Below are 22,237 nucleotides of genomic sequence, written 5' to 3'. Positions count from 1 at the left end.
AGATCTGGCTACTCCACCCCATTTGTCAGTTTCTCCATTCTTAAAATTGAATGTGATTGATTTATCCTTGTAAAGAAAATTATTCAATTTTTTTTAAAAAAGCAATTTTACAAGTTCTATCAGTTACAGATCCTTCTTGCAGAGAGACACCAGTAAAAAAAAAAGTCATAAGTATTCTATTTACTAATTGTGAACATTACTTAAGCATATTTGTTTGCTACCCGCATTCTTGTCTTGTGCTCTGTAGTGTGAACTGCTGCTCATACACACAGCCCAGTGAAATTTAAGGAGCACCATCTGGGTACAAACACACTGAGTAAAGCTATAAATAGATCAACCAAGTTCATTACATGCATGAGGTATATGCCCACATAAGTATTTTCAGCATGAGGGCCTAAGACTATAAAACGAACCTCTACAGTGTTCCTACAAACAACCTTGTCTTTTTAGCTGAGGAGATGAATACTTTAACAAAATTTTTAAAATTTCATATCTGAGCTTATCACAGAGTACGTATATCCAGATGGAGAAGAACACAGAGACCACTCTCTGACTCATTTCTAATCAAGCAGTTGGAACAACATGGAAACAACATTTATTCCATTTTTGTACCCAGAAAACTGAGAAACTCATCTCCAGATGGAATCTCTTGTTTCTAGTACTCTGAAATACTAATGAATAGAAGACAAAGTCCTGTCCCCACTCTGCTACTCCTATGCATCTAGAACCTGCAGGACATCATTATGAGTGAGTTGACTGTATGGCATATTTTATTTACATTTTAAGGCAACATTCTAAGCCTGAAAGGTTAAGGACTAGAGCTAGCTGAGCCATAATTCCTCTTCCTCCCTCTCTCCTCAGCATCCCCTCCCTCCACCGCCGCCCCCAAATCCAAAAAGAGCACAGAAAAGGGGCTTCTTTAAAACTGACTAGAAATTTTAAAAAGCTCTGTTATTTATTCCCCCCCTCCCCCCATGTTTCCCATGTTCTGCACAACTGCAGTTGAAACGAACCCCAAAGCAACCGACCAAAGTACTACCACCACCACGCCATATGGACTCAAAATAGGGCTGTTTATGTCTACATAGATCATTCCTAGGCAAAATAACTACATCTGGTATCTACATGCCTTGGCGCATCTGTGAATTCAATACCACGTATGGGTTATCTGCTGTAGCTGGTCTCTCTGGAGGAAGTTACTATTTTTACAGATAAGTGATTGTGAGTAAGGACACAGACATAAACTCCTATCTGTATCTATAGGTAAAGGACTCAAGGTATGTAGTCCCAAGAAAAGGTATTTAAGATGCCTTGATGGTAGTTATGTGCACGAATGGGTCCAAATCTGTTTTAAGCAGGCAGAGTCCTTCCTTTGTACTGCTCCTTTTACAGGAACGTGGCAATACAGACTTTGCTTCCGACTATTCAGTCAGAAATAAATTCCTCTTAGCACATACTTCTCGGGCAAATCCATGATGCTCTACTGAAATGATCTCTTCAGAGCATGTTGCATGTGCTCATATTTCCAAAGCAAAGCATTTGTCAGAGTTACTTGTCAGTATTTGCAGGCTTCACAGAAAAGTATGTTTTTGCCCACACTACATTATGTACAGCTGTGACTGATGTCATTATACAGTTCATTATATAGCTTCCATCATTCCTCTGTGAGATTTAGGCAAGCTTTGAGGATGATGAAAACAAACGCACTTAACATAATGCTGATATCCCAGCACATTGCTAATTAGATTCCTTATTTTTAATATTCAATGAATACCAGTGCAGATCTCTTTATAGGACCTGCTGATTACAAGGGTTTCCCATGCTGGATCTATCTGCAACAAAGTGCGTGCCACATTCCCCTACTGAAATCTGGTTATCTGAACACGTACCAGAGTCAGATATTTCAGATTAGAGTTCTAGATTGAATGTGAATTTCATAACTCTTTAAATGACTCGAAACAAGAGTTTTATATCAAACACTACAGCTCTAAGATGTTCAGAAACTAAATCTTGCACCAAATGTAGCAAATTTTAGTACATAAGACACAGCTGAAGATGTGAAGGGGATGTATTTAAGTTATACAGTTGACTTTAAATCAAGGTTTGTTTTAAGCCAGTCTTCAGTTTAATGATAACTTCTAGCTGTTTCCTGAACATGCAACTCAGATGCTGCTGTTTCAGATATTTACATGGCATTTTACGTGCCTGTTTCCCCTCCCCTCTCCTCAAAAATGAAACAAACCCTCCCCCCAAATAACCCACACCACCACATATAGGCTCCCAAGGAGGAATATGAGTCGTAACTATTGGAAATTTCCCTCTGCTGGTAATATTTCTGCTGCTCATATACTCCTATGTTTGGATTGCATCAGAGACCAATTTTGCCCATATGCAGGACATGAAAGGAGGGTAATTCTATTTACCTTGGTTCTTGTATGATGGCTTATGTTCTCTCTCTTCATTTAGCTTTCAGGCCTTTGATGAATCAGTGCCTGAGTATGAGCAGATCAGAACTACCAGCTTAAATCATGAACTTCAGCCACCTTGTTATTCCTATGCTGAATCACCTATCTGGACCTCTCCTTTGATTTCTGATACTTTCATGTAATTGTAATATTTCTGTTAAGCATAGCTGTGCATCTGGTATTTCTGTCTGCATTTAGCCTCCTACAATTAACTTGGATCAAAGAGATCAAAAGGCAAAGTATCTTTAGAATACAGCAATGCCTACACCGACAGAGATTCTCCCATTAGCAAACATCTTGATTAGCAAAGAAAATCACCATAATAAGGCACGCTGAAGACTTACAAAGAGGTTAACCAGCCACAGATCTCCAAAATGAAGGTGTAGTGAAAACTGAAAATAAACAATTTGCAGTACAAATCACACCGTTCAATATCTTGTCATCAGACCCTGAAAAGACAGAGTGATCTGAAGCATGTTATAGAAGCCAAATTAGATTAACATAGCAGTGGTTTTGAGAATCCCACAACTTCTCAAAACAGATCAGTATCACTCAAAACACAATATGCATGTTAGAACAAAGGCACTGAAATCGCCGTGCAGTATTGCCTGCATTGTGGTCTCTTCAGCTGAATTTTATTTCCAGGAAAATTAAGAAAAAAAGAAAAAAAAAAGTCAACAACCAGCCACATATTTCAAGATCTAATAACTAATCCTCTGACTGGAACAAGTTCAGCCCATATTAAATGCCATCTTAACTTGGTCAGGCTGGGAACAGGTAAGGAATGACCTCTGCTAGGCTTAATGTGGATAGACTTTGTTTCTCTATTTCTGTGACAACTGTCTGCATTTATTTGGTACATAGATGGACAGTATAAAACGCAGATTCCAGTCCTCCACTGGAGATTGCAAATACTGACAGCGCTCTCCTAACAACCACTGCTGAAGCATTCCCCCTGTGATAAGGCTGTCATCATTGCCATTCCTTCTTAGCATATCAGTTAGTGAAGAAAGGTGTGAAAACCACACTGGTCTCACCCTCCAAATGTAACACAGGCCTTTTTTCACTGCGTCCAGCCAGTACCTGCTGAAGATTCAGAAGCTTTTATCTCAACTATGACTTCTGTCAGGCAGCAACATCTCCTGGAGCTCTTGAGAGCCTGGCTGCTCGCCGCTCTTGGAGACAAGCTAGCAGGCATGTGCATCTTGCAAAGCAAGCTTTTCAGCCTCTTCCTGCAACACAGCTCTAACACCCCCCACCCCGATTCTTTTCATTTCACACAAATGCCATAAGCCTTGCAAGAACTAAATTTTAGCTGTCAGTTGATTTCAGAAAAATTTGTTTTGAAGCCCACTGTCAGAAATACGAAGCAGACATGACCTACTATTCTCGAGCACTTCAAAAGGTAAAGAAAATTAACTTCTACCTATATCATAAATGTAACAGTGGCTATGTAATTTATACAGTCACTTGAGGCCAGACGGACCTTTTATTAAATGCACTGGAGAACTCACGCAAGTTAATACTTACACCTTCAAGGCACTCACAGGCTGGCCCATAATTTTACTCAATTACAAAATGACCTTAATGAAGCCCTGGTACTGTCTGTTGTGTTACTTGAATCTGGTAGATGTGTGCAATTCATATGAAATGCAAACTGTTAATACTCCACCAAGATTGCTCGTGAAAGACTGGTATTATTGCTGTTGGGGTGTGATCAATGGGGCTTTTCTGTACTTTACAACAACATGTTAAGTACTATGGGGGCAGCAGAAGATAGATAATGAGTTCAGGAATTTATTTTCTTGCTTTAACTACTTGGCAATGAAATCCTTAGGAAGTTTTGGCCTTGACTTCAACAGGGTTAGTATTTCAGAGGCAGAGGTCACAAATTTAACAGCATAGGTAAATGCATTGCTGGTAATCAGCAAACAATGCTTTTTCTAAAGGAAAGATTTGGGGGTTGGAATTTTACAGGATAGTTTTTGGTTTTTTCCTCACAACGTTAAAAAAGTTAATAAATGAAATGGGGACTTGGGAGACTCTTAAAGTAATGGTGACTAACCTGAAAGTTCAGAAATCAGCATCTGAGCTGGCCTGAAAGCAGACTGCATAAAGAAAATATGGCCTGTGAAAAGTCAGTTAAAAGCCCAGTCTAATCCCAGTACCCCACGTAAGAACTATGGAGACCATCATAATGGTGCTGGAGAATTTTTTTCTCCTGTGACTTTTTCAGCCAAGTCATTTGTGTGCTTCTTCAAAGTAGCTAGAGAAGTGGATCTAAAATTCATCTGCCTATTTAAAATTTCATACATTCTTTCAGTTTCCATGACACCAAGCCTGCACAGTGTAGCATCCTTCCACAAGAAAAAGGTACAATCTCATCATTGCTATAGCTTGAGGGTGCTTATATATTATCCCTTTTAGTGATAGGGACATTGCCATTATTAAAGACTGAAAACAAAAATGAAATTGTCTTGGTTTTTTTTTTTTTTTTTTTTTTTTTGCACTTGAATAAAGACTTAATGCACTGTCAGATCCTGAAACTCTTGCCAACAAGTGGAGACAACTGTTGGATAACAGCATGAACATCAACTTTATTTTCAAATTAATCAAACCTGCAATAATTCTCTGATGGATGGATTCCAACTCTCTTTCATTAAACAAGGAGACACAGGTGAAGGCAAACTAGGGCCCAGGCCTGTGAAAAGCATACACTCACAAACGGATACTAATCACCTCAACTCCATTCACACTGAGCTTATGGAGGAACTTAAGGCTTGTGCTGATAGAGGCAGATCTGCAGAGCACTGAAGACACTACCGAGTCACCTCAGGTATTCATTAATACTTGTGTATTATACATTAATATTTACCTGGTCTGGCAAGTCTTACTGTGATGTTAACATAGCTGTCATGGGGCACCCTTACGTACTTACAGGTTATTAAAAATAAGTATTGCATTATTTCCAGGCAGATCCCTTTAACTAAATATGGCAGTTAACTTGTTAGGAATGTCTAATGGAGGGACATCTGTTAATTTTATGCTTCCCTCCTCCTTGGTTAGTTTCCCCATTCTCTCAACATAAACCCAACAACTGTCCAAGTGGCTGAAAGTTCTGTTCCAAATTGATACATACCATCAAGAATACCGAGGAAACCTCTCTTGCAAATTTCTCAAAGCAAAATGAAGCTGACAGACTGATAAGGCCACAAGGGAGGATGCAAAATTTTCTCTACTGGCACCAAATCTGCAACACATTACAATAATTACCCCCAGCTGGAATGGGTGTAAGGTATGGAGCTGCCATGTATCTGATAGGCCTTAGATATGTATTTCCAAATTAGGCATCTTCCTGATTAGCAAGAAATGCCGCGTGGCTATTCTATACTACAAGAACTCCTCTAGCTCACCTAGCAAGTACAACTGACTGGTTGATATAAATCTCTAAGCCACCTGCAAATAACTAACCAGCTGTTCACACTTCTCACGGCTGTGATTGTTCCTCTGCATGCACTGGTAACAGACATCAAAGCACAGCTAAGATGAGAAAGCATCGGGGTTTTAAAGGATTTGGGTCATCAATTCTTCCTCAGATGGAAGGAGAACAGTGTTCACTGGAAGCTGAGAGAGGCACCCTTGCTTCTTACCACAGGTGTGCCTGATAACCCAGAAAGCAGAAGCCAATCTATGTGGAGAAATGTAAAATAATCAAAGCATCTCTTTTAACTGGCATTTATAAAACACCTGTTTTAGGAAGTATATGAAGTATATACCTTATAGTCACAATTATAAATAAAAACACCTCATTGTAAGGACCTTGACTATTCACAGTGCTACAGGAAGGTGGAAGATCCCCCAAGATTACCACAGTAACATTCTTAGTAATAAACCTCTGGACTACATCAGACACTTGTACCTCTTTCATAGATGACACTTTCTCAAAAAACCACTTTCAATCACATTTAATCAAGGTGTTCAACTTCTGCCACGTTCTTAGCAAGTACTAAACATGAGCTTAATTATAACCATTTTTGCAAACATTCTCCTGAACTGGGACATGAAGCATTGCCCAAATTACCTTAATGTAATGTCGACATTAGAAATAATGTCTAACCTAAATTTTAAAATACCCACTAGTGAGTTTTACGAGAAGAAAATCACTTATCAGTCTCATTTGCAAGTAAGAGATTTTGGAGTTGCTGTATTGGTCTAGGTGAGACACAGTTACACTTGCCTCCCTACTACAATTACTACTGAACAGTCTATTGCTTTAAATATGCACAATAGCTCCTGTTTTGCAGGCTAATCCACAACAGATTTGGCTAATCAGAGCCAAGGACAATATCTTTGTGATAAAGCTAGCAGAGTTATCTTTGCACTGGAGAAAAATATTTCTGGTCTATGTACACAAAATAAATTGTCCAGAAAAGACCAAGAGCAATCATTGTGCTGACTTCACACAGTTTTGGTTGAGAACTAAGAACAGATTCTACACTTCAAATATACAATATAATCAATAGAAGACATTCTGTACTAAAAATTCAGTACTTGCTTTGTTATTTTTCAGAAGTCTAATAGCAGAAAGATGGTTATATAGATTAGTTAATTGGAATGAAGCCCTTAATTATTGGAGAAAGAAGTGATAGGTCACGTATATTTAAAAACTAGACAATATCAATTCTCTGTTACCAAAAGTTTCCATGAACTATCAACCATTAGAAATTATCAATTCAAGAAAACCCCACAGTTATACAATCATGTTTTTCTCTTAAAAATAGGCTATGGACTCTCACAACTTGCATCTCATTAAGTTCTGGTTAATAGACTAGGATAGAAAAATAAAAAAAGGGAAAAATGTCTGTTTGAGACTTAGATGGCTAAAGAAAACAGAGTGTCTCAGGGAGGAGGATGGGGGAAGAAGAAATGAAATTTTCCTATGTGGTTTCGTTAGCAGATCAGGGGAGTAAAAACGACAGATGAGTTCCCTGAAGATCAATATGCACTAGAGGATTCCAACTGCCTTGACATAGCTCATTCTCATACAGTTGAGCTGTTTGGTAGCTTTCTCCAATTCATCTATGGATCCAGCTGGGCAGTACTCTGCGAGCAATACAATCCTCCATACTCAAACACCAAGCAACATGCAAAACTGCTAAAGGCAACTAGAAAATGTACAAGCTCAAACCTGAGCACAAGGTGACCAAGATCCTCATCATCTCAGGGAACGTTCCCACCACCTGCAAAGGCAGCAAGGAAGGACTGCAACAAACAGCAATGAGGCAGCAAACAAGGCAATTTCAAAGATCATGGCAATGGGTACCAGTGAGAAATGGAAGTCAGTGCAGAAGTGAAATGGAGATTAAGATATATGGATAAGTCAAGTAACCTTCATAGCCTCTGGACAGGAAGAATGTCTCCCTGCTGCTGATGCCACAGGGGTCACAAGCTACTTCCATAGCTATTATTTTCCCATCTACGTGAAATCACCTCTCCAGGATTCAGGTTCATTCACATGACTTTCACCTAATGGCTATTTTAGCTATTCCTCTGGCAAAGTGAATGATGGTACTATCCGCTTTACAAGTATTGCATCCCCACCTGTGATACCTTTGCTGCTCTGGACTGCATTTAACCACGATACTCCCTCGTGCAGGCATTCAACATTTAAATAGAAGTTTTGGAAGAGAAAGGCTTTCAACTTCTTTTACGATATGAGACAGATGCTCCAGCAAATGCTTGTTTTGCAGGCTTACAGGCAGTTCTCTGCATTTGTTGGCTATCTTCAGACACAAAAAAATAGAAATGGCTCAGACTTTTTCTTGCAAGTGCCTTTTCTTGCAGCCTTCTCTTCTATGAGCAACAGTTACAAAGAAATAACAAACTGACATCGGTTCACAGCTGTCACTCAGCCAAGTTCCCTCCAGGTGATAAAGGACATCTATACAGAAATTCCATCTTGAAAAGCTGATGCTTCAGGCCATAGGCTTTACCTCTGCCCACGGTGCAGAGCTTCTGCAGAGCTTCTGCCAGAGCTGTTTTGACAGACTCCAATTGTGGAAAAGAGCTGGGTGTTAGTTCTAGAGAGGTACAGTCCCTGAAACCATAAAGAACTATCATGATCACCTTCTTCAACCTTCCTTGTACACATCCTACCACAACTTTCCCAGACAATGGGGCAATTTTTTCCAGGATGTGACTTTTAAGAGAGCTATCCAAGCTCATTCAAATAACATTAAGTTATGGGCAACCATTTAGGAAACTGCATCTTACCACAGGCCTGAATTTGTCTCACTTCCACTGACAACTCCTGATCCTTGTTATGTCTTTGTCTATGAGGGCAATCTTTATCTCGCACCAAGTGTCATTCCCATGTGTATCTAGACACAGTGCTAAAGTCACATCTAACCTGCTGGTAAGGATATACACACACACAGCAAGGGCCAAAGATCTGATGGCTTAAGGACTACGCTATGGGAAGACAGAAAGCTGTTGGCACACTATCACAGGGGAAAGAAATTCAGCATTGCAAACCTGCATTCAGTTTCTTTAAATAATACTCAATGAAATGTATGCATTGATTCCTGGAGAAGTGTAAAGTTTGAATTGGGAAGAAGTCAGGTCTGTGCTCTGGGGTGGAAGTAGTGTCTAAAGCTGGTAGAAGCTGATTAAAATTTAATAGATCATCAAAAAAGCAAAGGGAAATGAAACTGTTTCTGAACCTGAAATCCCGAGACATTAAATATTTACTAAAACAAGTTCTTTCCTCCAACTCAGAACTGTAAGATCTTTTCTGGGGAGCAAAAACTTTGCAAAACAGGTTTTTTTTTGTTGAAAATCCATTTCAAAAGAGTTTTGATGGAAAAACTCCCCGTCAGTTTTCTTAGCACCCAGTGGGGGAATCTTCATCTTCTGCAAAAGCATGAAAGAGCAGGATCCGCCCCTTTACATAGGGGGGATCATAATTTAGTCTTTTAAGAATTCATGAAAAAGACTTAGGAAGTCTTCAGCACAAAGCCATTCTATGCATAGCAAATGTGCCATGCCCGACTAGCAGTTTTCTTCTGTTCATAAACGGCTCTGCCACACTCCCGACTGCTGGTGTCCCACTCCTCCAAGCTGACCCTGTGCAGCAGAAGGTAGATGCTCTTTACTCCCAGAGTTAGCTGCAAAGCAAAACAACCACAAGAGTGTAATCCTGCTCCTGCTTCCCCTAACAGCCAACTTTGTATGTAAAGCCTTTGGCTATTTTTGTCAACCTGGTATGGGGTGAAGAGAAAGGAAAAAAAATAATCTAGAAGAGATGAAAAATGGGTGCAGAGCACATAAAAGGGACATGAAGACGACACACAAAAAAAGGTGGGAAGTCCAAGGGAAAGATTTATTGGAAGTGTGGAAAGTAAAGAAATTATACCCTCTCCCCCCCCCCCCCAAAAAAAAAAAAAAAAAAAAAAAGAGAGGAAAAAACTAAAGTAGAAAATGAAGAGGATAGAGGATTGAAGGAAAAATAAGGCAAGAGAAAGACATCAAGGCCAGTATTATAACAAGACAGAATGGATTTTACTCAGATATCTCCTTGTTCTCCAGTGTGAAAAGTCTTGATATAGTATTTAGTAAAGGTATGAATTTCATGGACAACCAGATGGTACTTCAAACACACGGACATAAAAAAGCAGTAAGAGACCAGCCACAGAGATTACACAATCTTGGGAAAGCTGTCTCACTCAAGGAGCATGATACTGGCAGGTAAAACTAAGAGACGGTGAGTGTATAATAAAAGCTTAATAAGGCACAAGAGGGGAAAGCACATTCTGTACAAGTATAAGAAGCAATCATGAATGGTACTGCAGCATCAGACTTGTGTTTTAAAGCTTTTTTCTTTTTTTGAGTACAAACATAGACATGTCCCAAAAATATGGCCAAAGATTTAAGATTCTCTAATACAGAGACTTCTGAAAGGGCAAGGGAAAGGCAGAAATATATTTCTGCCTTCTAACAGAAAATACTGAAACGGAAAAGGAAGAAGAATACCAACATTTTAGCTAGCATCACAGGGTGTAAACCAAGAGAGATCTTTATCAGATACTGATACAGAACTCTCGCAGAATTGGAAAATCCAAGAAATCTTTTATAGTAAAAGTGGTTAGACACCCAGAGCTTTGATCATGAGGAACTGGAATTGCTTTGCTAGTATGACAGTGAGAACTAAAAAAAAAAAAGGCTTCTCAATTTAAACAAAACAGTAAAACTGTACACCTTATCGTACTGGGTCTGAACCCAGCCAATCCACAACACGTTCAACTAATGCTGGCACATTTTACAGTAATCTTAAGATTAGACATATATGTCCAACTAAAGATGAATTTACCTATTAAGGTTCTTGAGTCCATTCATAGTGCTGCTGTGTAATGTCAGACACAATCAACACAATATAACTGTGATGATGCTAGAAATGAATTTTTTGACAAGGACTGCAAGATCAAGCAATAAATAGATGAGCACACTTTAATGATGTGTGATTTATAAAGCTGGAAGCCAGAGATGAAGGTGATGCATAATTCTCTTTAAAATACATGTATTATCTGGTGAGATATTCTTACAATGACTTGCAAAAGAGATGCCTTGTAAGGAGACATTTGAACAGTAAGAGGTAAACCGTAGAGCATACAAAACAGGAGGAAGCCCAAGGTATGGAACAAATCATGAGGAATAATAAAATCCTACATAATTAAGCCAATGTTCAGGGACAAACAACGACGGCTCATAGAAAAATATGTCAGCAGTAGGGGGCTGTCTTGGTAGAAGAGCATACTGAGAGAACTGCTTTACTATGGAGCACCCCAGTGCCAGGGATCCTCTCTCATGATAAAGGTTTCAAGACACTTATGGAATATAAATTCATTTTAAAAAAGCTATGTCTCAGTAAGTGTGTAGCACAAGGGTGCACTTGCAAACTCACCCTATTCCATGTATCCCTAAAGGAACCACATTCCTATGCAGATGTAATGCTTCTATCTGTTTTTAAGGAGTATACAAGATATACTCAAACCAGGACTCTATGGAGTTACATGGCTGTAATTTCAGTTTCTGTGGTTTGAGAATTAAAAAGATAAAAAATGGACAAAAAATGTTTTTCTCAAACTAAAAATTAGGTTAAAATAAATGGGCTGTTTCCAACTTACAGCAGGGACTATTACATACATAAACACAGTTACACACATCAAATTTGAGACTGAATCTCTGACAGACCCCTAGGTCTAGCAGTATAATTCACTATCACTATGATTATACTGTCAGAAGCAAATGAACAGGCACTTCACTTTATTGATGTTATTTAGAAGTTACTCTTGAGAGGGAAAAGAAATGAACAATTATTTGAAAAAGCTATTTTATCTTTAAGTAGCAAAGAATCAAAGATGCTAGCTTTTCATATTTCAATGTAGAATAGCAATAAAACAAACAGGTTAATCTTTTCATCACCTCCTTCAGTTCTACTCAGTTCAGTTTTCTTAGGTTTATCTTAAATAATTTATTGAAGAAGAGCCAAAAAATAAATAATGCCCATGTTAAGCCTCTCATAAAACGCAGCTGCCTAGCATCTCTTTATAACCAAACCAATCTTTACAACCTTTCTCCATCTACTAGAACTGGTAAAAAGTGTTTCCACTCATCCAATTTGAATCAGAAAATGTTGTTTCCACCAGGGTGGCAAGCACCTAAATCAGTAATTTTCAACCTATCCTGGCTGGAGAATTCCTCTAAGGGGTCCACAAAATGCACTGAAGAACTAAGCCTATTATTGACGAGCTTCAATTCACAGCAAATTCATAAGTAAACTTGTAGGTTTATGAAGCTTGGCATCCACTAACACGGGCAGTGGGTCAGACAGTAGATACAAAGCTGGAAGATTTAATACAGGAAATTTTAAAAGTTGAGGTTTCGCCTACATGATCTGGGTTTTCTACTCTAGGTAACAGAAACTGTAGTTCCTAGTAGAATTACCTTCTGAGATACTACATCTAAATGCACTCATGAACAAGCAGGATACCCTGGGTACGGATATGGAATAGGGACCCCTGCTCATCCATATTCAGGATCTGATGAAACTGTGCAGTGGCTGGCCTGTGGCCTATCATCTAGATTTCTTTTCCAGAGAAACCAAAACACTACAGAGTGAAATGAGAGGACAGCTGGGCACAAATGAAGCCCTGGGTCACATCCCACCATGGAATCAAGACCCAGCAGAGTAAGCCTGTTCAGACATAACTTGTTACAAAACATTTTGCTGCCTCTTTCTTCTTGCAATTGCCATATACTCCCCTACACTGTGCGGTACAATGGAACAGTTGGTTTTAAACCTTACACTTGCAGTTACATCTCTGCCGAGATGACTTTGTGGAAGTTATGAGAATAAAATATGCTACATTTCATATCTCTTGCCTCAGCACCATTCTGCTGCTTACATAGACTGCATTTGGTTCTGAAGCACACCAAGATTCTTTCCTTTGCAAGACGCTAAGCAAAAAGCACTGTGACAGTAGTAGACAGTAACATGGTAGGAAGCAGTCCTGCATTAGTAAGGTGACAGATTACATGGACTACTCAGTCTTTTCCATATCTGATTTCTATGAGTCAATGATTGTATTGTTCACTCACTTCCGTACCAAAGAAGTCATCAAGTGACTAGTACTCAAATGCAACTGATAGGGCAGAAGTGGGGCTTGTCTTGAAATGAATGCTGTTTCTGTGCAGGTTAGCTATGCGGGAGTTATTGGGAAGTGGAGAAGTCACTGGGCTATCCCTTCATAAAGATCTAACTTTGCATCAGCCTGGCTTGCGGTGTAAGGAGGCAGAGGTCACTTGAGACTCAGTTGTCTCGCATGACAATGCACTATGAGCTCCACCAAACAAGTGCAGCAAAATGATGGGTTCTTTTAGTCCTTTGCTTACATGAGAAAAGTAGGAAGAGTCCTCTTCTCTTACTAGAAAAAGAGATTCTTAAAGTGCCAACACTGAACTAACTGTAGGTTTATCTTCCCTTTTGCTGAAGATGTTCCTCTGCTCTGTGGCATACTGTGAAGGAGGGCAGCACAGAAACATATCTGCATGAATAAGTGAGCTACAATGGAGTTAACACATTAGCCACAGACTGCCACGGGAGTCTGATAACCCAAGCTAACATATACCATTTCAAAGCCAAAATACCAATAGGACTAGAAAAAACTATCACTTTATCAAAAGCAAGCCATTCTCCTACGGACAGCATACCAAAAGGTGGTGCCCCAGATTAACAGCCAGCAGTTAGAATCAATGCTTATCTGATACAGATTTGTTTCTGAGGAAGATTTTCTTCTTGCTGTGTCACTTCTTAATGCAGAGATCTGAAGACAACACTTGTATGAATATCACTGCAAACAAATGCTGCAGATAACCAAAGGGCATGCAGAAATCAGCTGCTTTTGCAATCAGTAAGCTTGGAGGATCAATGCGATCTTCAATGAATCAATACTTGACTACTTCGTAAGGAAAGCTGTACCGTACGATTTGATCCAAAGTTCAAGGGACTCCCTGTCTTTCTGCTGACTGCAACGGGCTCTGGAGGAGCTACACAAGCCAGTCGTGAGGTTGAAAGAAGATGTGAGACTCAACCAAACAAAAAGCACCTGACCTAATGACAAAACTCAGTGCCTCAGTGCTGCAGTGGCTGTTCCAAGCGGTACCGGAGACTAAGATTATTTTGTCGCTCTAGTCCTTGTAGGTCAAATTCATCCCTTCTAATCCAGTTAAAGCTAAACCAGTTACCGAACGTCACAAAGTCTCCCCACCACTTGGCATAGCTGAACACATCCACAAGTCTAGCGCTGAACCACGGCAGAACTAGCAGGCAGAAGCGTTGCTCCCGAGCAAACAGCAAACGCAGGGGGACAGCTGTCGGCAGTCCTGCTGGCTCTAGCCAGTGTTACAAATCCTTGATTTCAATAAATACAGAGAACCAGATTTTCAAAAACTACTGAAAGCCAGGCCTACGCGTTGGATCCGGAAGCTCCTCTGAGTTCCTAAGGATGGCAGCACACCCCAGCCATGCCTCAATTTCATGATGGATAAGGCTCAGAGATGCACTAATCTCCATCGCCCTCCCCCACCCAGTTGGTTTCTATTAGGAATGAATCCTGGGTGCCTGGAACAGAAAATAATTATGGCAGGCCCTGAAAGCCTGAAATCTCCAACCCTCAATTAATTCACACTTATCCATATGTTAATTCAGTGTGAATGCTGTCAGCACATTTTCCTCATTAGAATTCAACAGAAGTTTAGGAAAACAATTGTTTTGATAAAGGAAAAAATGTAGCTACAGTACTGAATTATGTCTGTGAAGAGAGAAATCTTCAACTTCAGTGTTTAATTTGCACATCAGTAAAAATCTACAGGGGAGCCTAAAGCCAAAACTACTACTACTAACACATCTTAAAATATGTAAAAGGCAAGAGTAGTCACTGATCACAGAACAAAAATCTGAGTACAAGGGAAGAAACTGTTACCGAACTGAACACACAGAGATCACGCTGGCCACATTGACCGCATCTGTGGAGAGACGCACCTGGTTTTGCAGCGGGATGGCCATGCCCTCCCTCCTCGTGCAATCCGGTGCACACATGCTGCACTGGGGGGCCAAGGAGGGAGGGAGGGAAGAACTCACAAGTCATGTCTGACCACATATAAGATTCATGTCTCAAAGATACAGCTGACAGTTGCTGCCACTGTGTATGAGCCATTACAAAAAACGAGGCATCTGCCTCTCATTGAAAATGGGCTGTCATATGTGCAGCACGCGACTTAAAACTTTATGACGGCATGCACTGGAAAAGCAGAATACAGAAAATGCAGAACTGCCTGACTCACATATGCTGGTGGTCCAAAATACTTAGGATGCAAATTACTTCACATAGTAATCATATCCATTCAGTGAGACACTCTGATGCACCCCAGAATTCAAACTGAATGTTACAAACTCTTGAATACTAAAGGTTTGATTTTTACTCACATAGGATCAAGGTGTACAGTTGCAGTTAACATCCCTCCCTAGCCCCAAGCACATGACAGGTGCCCAAGTTAGAAGCGGTCAGCCTAGGTTACTTCAAATAAGAGCTGGAGAGAGGGAAGTTCTCACCTTGAATCACCTTCTGGAAAGCTCGCTTACTGTATCTATTCAGAGCTCAGAGGAAGTGTTAGGTCATACGCTACAATAGGTAGTAAGTACACTTCTAATTAATACTAAGTTATTAAATGCAGACACAGTGGCTAGAGCTTTTTCAAATCTAAATAACAACTGATTTGTTCCAAATGAGACAAAATGCCAATCAGAAACCCTAGCCAACATTATGGATTATTATTCCGGAAGAAAAAGAACATCCTCTGTATTATTAGAGTACATTTCTTCTAGAAATGTTGATTTAGGAGAATAAAAAGTACCTGAAACAGAAATTCTAGATGCTTTTTTTCCCTCTCTGGTTAAAACCTATTTAGGCAAAAAGCAAACGGAGTTGGACTCACAGCTCCTTACCATACTTCAAGCCAATAAAAATAAAGATGCCGGTTTGCAAAGGCTGTAGCAGATGATGTAAAAGCTAAGCGTGTCCTAGCACAAGAACCACAGAGCTCTGCATTCCCTGTGAACACAGATGTTCACAACTCTGCCTCACTCTTCCAGATGTGCAAGCAGTGACCTAAGTACAAGCTCCCTGAAAGCAAAACTTTCAGTACTGTGACTGAACTGGTTCAAATTGCACACTTTGTCTGTTCCGTCTGGTGCATTATAAATAAATCCTGGAAAGTTTTGTTTGAGGTTTTCTGCAACAAGTTTTGATATAACACCCCTCTGGTTTTGACTTGGGGGTTGGCGGTGTTACCAACCCTCCTTCAAATTCAGCAATGGTATCTTGCTACAGTTCCCTATAGATTTTAAAATGAGGAGGCACCAAGTTAGCAAAGGGTCATTGGCATGCACTGTAGCAGAAAACAGGAAATATAATTAAACATACAGCTGTGAGGTAAGATCTTTGGCAGGAGAAAGAGAGCGCTTTGCGAAGAAAGTCACAAGGGCAAAGCACCATGAAGTAGCACAGTCACATCAAGAGGGAGAATGAAGCACAGGGGTAGAGTTAAAGAAATGAGAGTGGGGCTGAGAGAAGCAGAAAAAAAAGCAGAGATATAAAAAAGAGAGTAAGACAAAGAAGGTAAAGCATAGAGAAGAAAGTACATAAGGAAAAATATCTCTCTTAGGAGTCATAGTTCTTTAGTAAGGGCAGGAACCATGTTGTTATGCAACAGGATATACTTTTCTTCATAGAAGAGTATTTGAGCTTATATGAAACCTCAAAAAAAAAATCTGTGGGAGGAAAAAAAAAAATAAAAAATAAAAGAGTAACATCATATTTCTTTTGACTTTGAAATTGCTTTTTAGGTCATATTTCACCCTCCCCTCCCACCCCCCAAGTATTTTCCAGGATGGAATTTTCTTCTTCCCACTCCAGGATTTGGCGTGGGCAGAGCACCACAGATGCTGCTGAACTCACAAACCAAGAACCTGATTCATTCTTCGCTTGAATCTTGTGCTATCATTTAGACTGGGACCAAGCAAACGTCAAAGGCTGCAAGTCCAAAAGATAATTTTACACAGCTTGTACATTCACTTTGTCTCAGCATAAGGGTGGTACGAGAGGAAAAGTAAAGATAAATTCAGTTCTGTAACTCTGCTAGTTTGTCAAATATTTAAGAATCAATATTTTTCCTCCTGTTCCAGCAGACTTAACGCTCTAAAACTCCTCTGAGTTTTGACTGTACGCAGAGGGCAGGTTTTCTCTAAGGTAAGAACAACAACCATTTCTCAACTCGGCAGAGCAAAAAAATCCTGAAAATGAAGACAGCCTCATACAATCAATCAGCAAAGCCCTTCAGTCTCACTGACATTGTTCTACAAGTCCGGATTATTTTCTGCAAGTTTCTTTTCATTTCAGCTTCTGGTACTGTATAATCACACTGCTGGGTATCAATTCAGTACTCAGAAAGGATTCTCAGAATAAACTGTAAGGAGTCATATGACATAAAAGAAGCTGCCCCCAAGATAAGTGATACAGTGTTCATATTTTTGAAAGCTAAGACCACTTTCCTAAGAAAGAGTCCCTGCTTACTTCATTTTAGGCTTTAAAACAAACAAAAGCTCTAACATTTTAAAAGGTTACACACATTTTTTACTCCCACTGTTTCTTAATAAAACATCATTTGTGTGGGAAACCAGCTTAGTGCATACTTTAAAAACAGGCAAACCATTAATTGATCCAACATGTTGGCAGTTCTAGAAAAACTCACTAGACAAGAACAAGCGATGCATCTTAAGTTTTGAAACAGCCTGAGCTTTACTTCAAGGGTGCATAAGTATGCCAAGCTCCTACTACTTTATACTGCTTAGTATATAATCTGTGATACTTAAAGTACCAAGAAGTATAATCTGAACAGCTACCAAACCATGTGCAGGTTATAAAGTGCAGTTTTAAGAAGCTCAAGAGGTTATGAGTTGCTTGTCTCACAAAACCAATGGAAAATACTAACCTTCCCCCCCCCCCAACTTCCACCTTCCAGTTCTACCAAAGAACCATCAATTTGCCCAAATAAATGGTTAATCTCTTAAAGAGGCTACACACAAGAGGTTCCAAAGGCGCTACTTTTGCATCAGCAGTATTATAGCATTATAGTTAGGCAACAAACTGTTTTTCAGCACATCCATGCTAACTAGTTCACTGTGGAAATTTAAAATGCCATTAGAATAACATCCTGTTTTGCAGCCTTTCTGTGTTTCAATTTACCCCTAACTTTGCTAAGATTCAAGTGGCATGAAACAGCTGGGCATGATTAGTTACTGGATGCAAACCAAACTGAGATTTCACAATAGGTGGCATTTTAGTCTCCATGGCATAGGCTGCTGGTATAAAATACCAACAACCCCTGGCAGAAACCACCACCCCTAAACATAAACCTGGTGATCTGTTTTTAAAACAACATTATTTCAGATCAAACAATGTTACAAAAATAGCGGGTTTTGTTGGCCATAACACCAGGCTTGGACTGTTTCTGATGACTGGGTTTCTGCTAGGTGACAAGCACATGTGGGGACCCAAGCACCCATGTGCCAACACTGCAAGCACAAACTCCATCAGAGCGTTCACCTGGCAGAGTGAAACTCCCCACACACACCCCCAAGCCCAGTCCTGGACAAAATATCTCATGTTCTCACCAAATCAGATACTGGGCATTCCGGCTCAATCTCACAGCTTTTACGCTATCACAGGCAAGATAGGGGACACCGTGTTCCCTACTTTATTGCACCTCCCGATAAGCCGGCACCATAAACACTAAGCTTCTCGTCTTCTGAAGGTCTCTGTCACACCCGATCCTCACGGCACCTGCCAGAGGATCCTCAGGACACACCACCACATCGGTGCCCCGCAGTGGGCTCAGGGTCCCATCCATTCCTCCGACTAAACCCAAACTTCACCTCTCCCAAACTTTCCACCCCTGGCACGCCAGGGTGCACCGCTCCCAGCAGCACAGCCGTCCTTCGCCGTGCCAGCACGGAGCGGTGCTCCGCGGCCCCCGCCATGAGCACCCACCGCCCCGCGAGGCCCGCAGCCCACCCTGCTCCTCGCCGGGGGGTGCGAGGCCACCTTCACCCCCTCCCCCCAGCAGCTGCCACCGCACGGCTGCGGGACAGCCGCGTGGGCTGCCGCACGGAGGGACACGGGGCCGGCCCGGCGGGCAGGGTGGCGGGGCTCACCTGCGTGGGGCATGGTGATGGTCTCGTTGGCGTTGCTGGAGCCCACGTTGTAGATGACCACGGCGGAGGCGTTCTGGGCGGCGGCGTGGCGGATCTTGTCCTTGTAGGTGCAGTTGCCCCGCGGGATGAGGGCCACCCAGCTCTTGCCCGGCGCCGGGGCGTTAAAGCGCGTGCCGGGGTCGCAGGCGTAGCGGTCGGTGGGCGAGGCGGAGAGGGCCACCTGCCCGCGGGCGTCCTGCTTGGGCGACTGCTCGCCGTAACGCCCGCACTCGCTCTTCTCGCTGCGGAGCTCGGCGCTGCCGGCCGCCGGGTCGGCGTAGGTGATGTTGACGAAGGCCGTGTACCACTCCTCCTTCTCGGCCACGGTGAAGTCCAGGCACAGCAGATGCACGAAACAAAAGGACAGCAGCCATGTTGAGAGAGCCAGGCTGCGGCACGCTTGGATCACGGACATTGCCATCTTCATCTGCCGGGCCCCCCCGCCCGGCCGGCCCGCCCCCGCCGCCTGCCTGTGTGTGTCTGTGTGCGTGGCGCGCCCCGAGCAGCGGCTCTGCGCGGGGCGGCGCTGCTCCCGCCGGGCTGGGGGGAGGGGGCCCTCCCCTCTGCAGCCCGCTGCCTAATTCATGCCGGGGCCGTTTGATTTCCTCGGGCTGGCCCCGTCTCCGCCCTCCCCTCGCCCTCCCCGCCGCCTTGCTTCCTCCTGCCCCTCTCCCCCCCTCCCTCGCCCTTGTCCGCACAGCTGCCTCCCCCGCCGCTGGCAGCCCGGCCGGCCACAAGGCGCGCAGGCGGGGGGATTCCCACCGGCGCAAACGCGCGGCGCCGCTCCCGCTGCAGGCCCGGCCCCTGCGGACGCCCGGCGCGGCCCGCCGGCGGGGCTGCGCTCCCCGGGGTGCGGGGCGGCGGGGGGCGCCGTGTGCGGGAGCAGCGGCTGCCGCAGCGGCGCGGCAGCGCCACCTGCCGGCAGCGCGGGGCCGCCGGGGCCGGCCCGGGGGCTGCCTCCCGCGGGGGGGGGGGGGGGGGGGGAGCGGAGCCCCGGGGCGGGGGGGGGGGGGGGGAGCGGAGCTCCGGGAGGTGGGGGGAGCGGAGCCCCGGGGGGCTCTGCAAGCGGCCGGTCGCACCTCCGGTTCGCGGTTTTAACCTTGACTTTATTTTTCTTTCCTCTTTTTCTCTGCTGCAGGATAAGTTACATTGCACATGGCAATGGTGTAACGTAATTATGCCCCGTTGCTCAGAGGAATAATCGCTTGTATAGCAGGTGTTACAGTACAAACCCGATAAGTTTCTTACTGCACGTTTACGAAAATCGGGCATGCAACGGGCAGGAACACAGAGAACCCCGACGGTGAGACCCCAGAGCCGCTCCCCAGACATACTCAAACTCCATAGGCACAGACAGAAAAGAATAGTTTAGTTCTGGCTCAGTGAAAGCCCAGATCTGGGGAATTTTAATGTAGAAAACGCCCCAAAAGAACGTGGCCAAGACTCAAATGCCTTTCAAAAGGGTCAAAACACAACTGACTCTATCCTAGTGCGAGTAGCAAAAAGTCTAATTCTCCATAACTATGTTCAGCAACGGAAGGCTGTCTCACAAGATTAACAGATATTGCCTATTTTAGCCCCCTCATGATTAAAATAATCTGCTAGGAATACCATTCCCTTTCATTTAGATGAGATGCCCAGGTATGTCATTAGTGTCAGTTTGCTGGTTTCCAGTTTATGGTCATTGCTGCACTGACCTAAGCAAACAGATGACAGCCTTAACCGTATTTTACACACACGCGCACGTGCTGCTTTGAAAGTTATTTCCCCAGATTGAAAGCAGTGAGTTTTGGAGAAAAAATGTACAGGTGAATAGGGGAATAAAATCAAGACGCTTACTGAGAAATATGGTGAGTTGCCAAAAAGTCTACAATCAAGCAAGAGGATAACTTTCCTTGAAAGCCCAATTCCTGGAGAAGTCAGCAACTGAGAAAAAAAAATCACCGTGTAGAACTAACATTGAGAGATGAAAGTAGATGGCAATCAACATTAATTAGAAAGTGTTGAGACTTCATACGGGAAGCAAAAGTTTTAAGAGGAAAATCCATGCCTGGCAGGGCTATGGGCAATAAAGCATTTGTATATTTGGAAGACTAAGAAGTATTATTAGAAGAGAAGGCAAAAAAATTATAAATTATTATTTATAATAAAATTACAAACATATAATAAAACCAATAAAAATTATAAATACTTCAGGTTTATATTTGGAAAGAAAGTGAGGGTGTGTTTGCCAGATTATTGACTCAAGAAAGAAAGATTAAGAAGCACCTCCTAAGAACATACAAAACACAGCAGACCCGGAAAAATGGCACACATGGAATGCCAAGAGTGGGCAGGAGGGCGGGGAGAATAACCAGCTCTCTGGCAGAACTCCAAGCAAATCCTGGCATAACAGGAAAATCTTGAAAGATTCAGTGTTCTGTTTTCTGGTAAGATCCAGAAAAACTAATTATGGTGACAAGGTAGTTACAGGCTGGTTAGCCTAACGTTAACCAACCCCAAGAAAAACAGAAGAGAAAAAAAATGCAATGTACGGGTAAAATTTTGGGGGTTGTTTTTTTTCTCTGGGAACTGGCCTGCCAAGCAGACACGATTCATGTTATTGTGATGAAATTATCAGTGTGGTTAGTAATATTACACAGCCATAGACATTACAGGGTTTTGAAAAGTGTTATTCAATGATACATGACATTCTCATTACACATGTAACCTACCGAAGCCCAGGTAAGAAAAGCTTAGTTGAAACAGAATGTGTTTTTATAGAGCCCAATGCAAAAACATGACTCCAGGAGACCAAAACTGCCAGCCACTCTGCACTCCGGAGCAGAACTGAGCAGTGGGTGATTTTTTCTGCCCACAGGCAAGGAATTGTGCTATATTCCTAGGCAAAAGGGGCCTAAAGAGG

The 22,237-nt window shown here is 42.3% G+C and overlaps 1 protein-coding gene across 1 annotated transcript in view; it reads right to left on the bottom strand.

The window, feature by feature from the left end:
- Positions 1–19,942, bottom strand: part of RNF150 (ring finger protein 150) — a 127,918-nt gene extending 107,976 nt beyond the window's left edge. Inside the window, exon 1 of the mRNA XM_056362940.1 lies at positions 19,294–19,942. Coding sequence (XP_056218915.1) covers positions 19,294–19,759 — 466 coding nt within the window. The 5' untranslated portion in view covers positions 19,760–19,942. The remainder of the gene's footprint in view (positions 1–19,293) is intronic.
- Positions 19,943–22,237: the final 2,295 nt, after the last annotated feature.

Source organism: Falco biarmicus, chromosome 1 (genome assembly GCF_023638135.1).
Source record: "Falco biarmicus isolate bFalBia1 chromosome 1, bFalBia1.pri, whole genome shotgun sequence".
In the NCBI taxonomy this organism is placed as follows: domain Eukaryota; kingdom Metazoa; phylum Chordata; class Aves; order Falconiformes; family Falconidae; genus Falco; species Falco biarmicus.
This window is presented reverse-complemented; position numbering and strand designations above follow the sequence as displayed.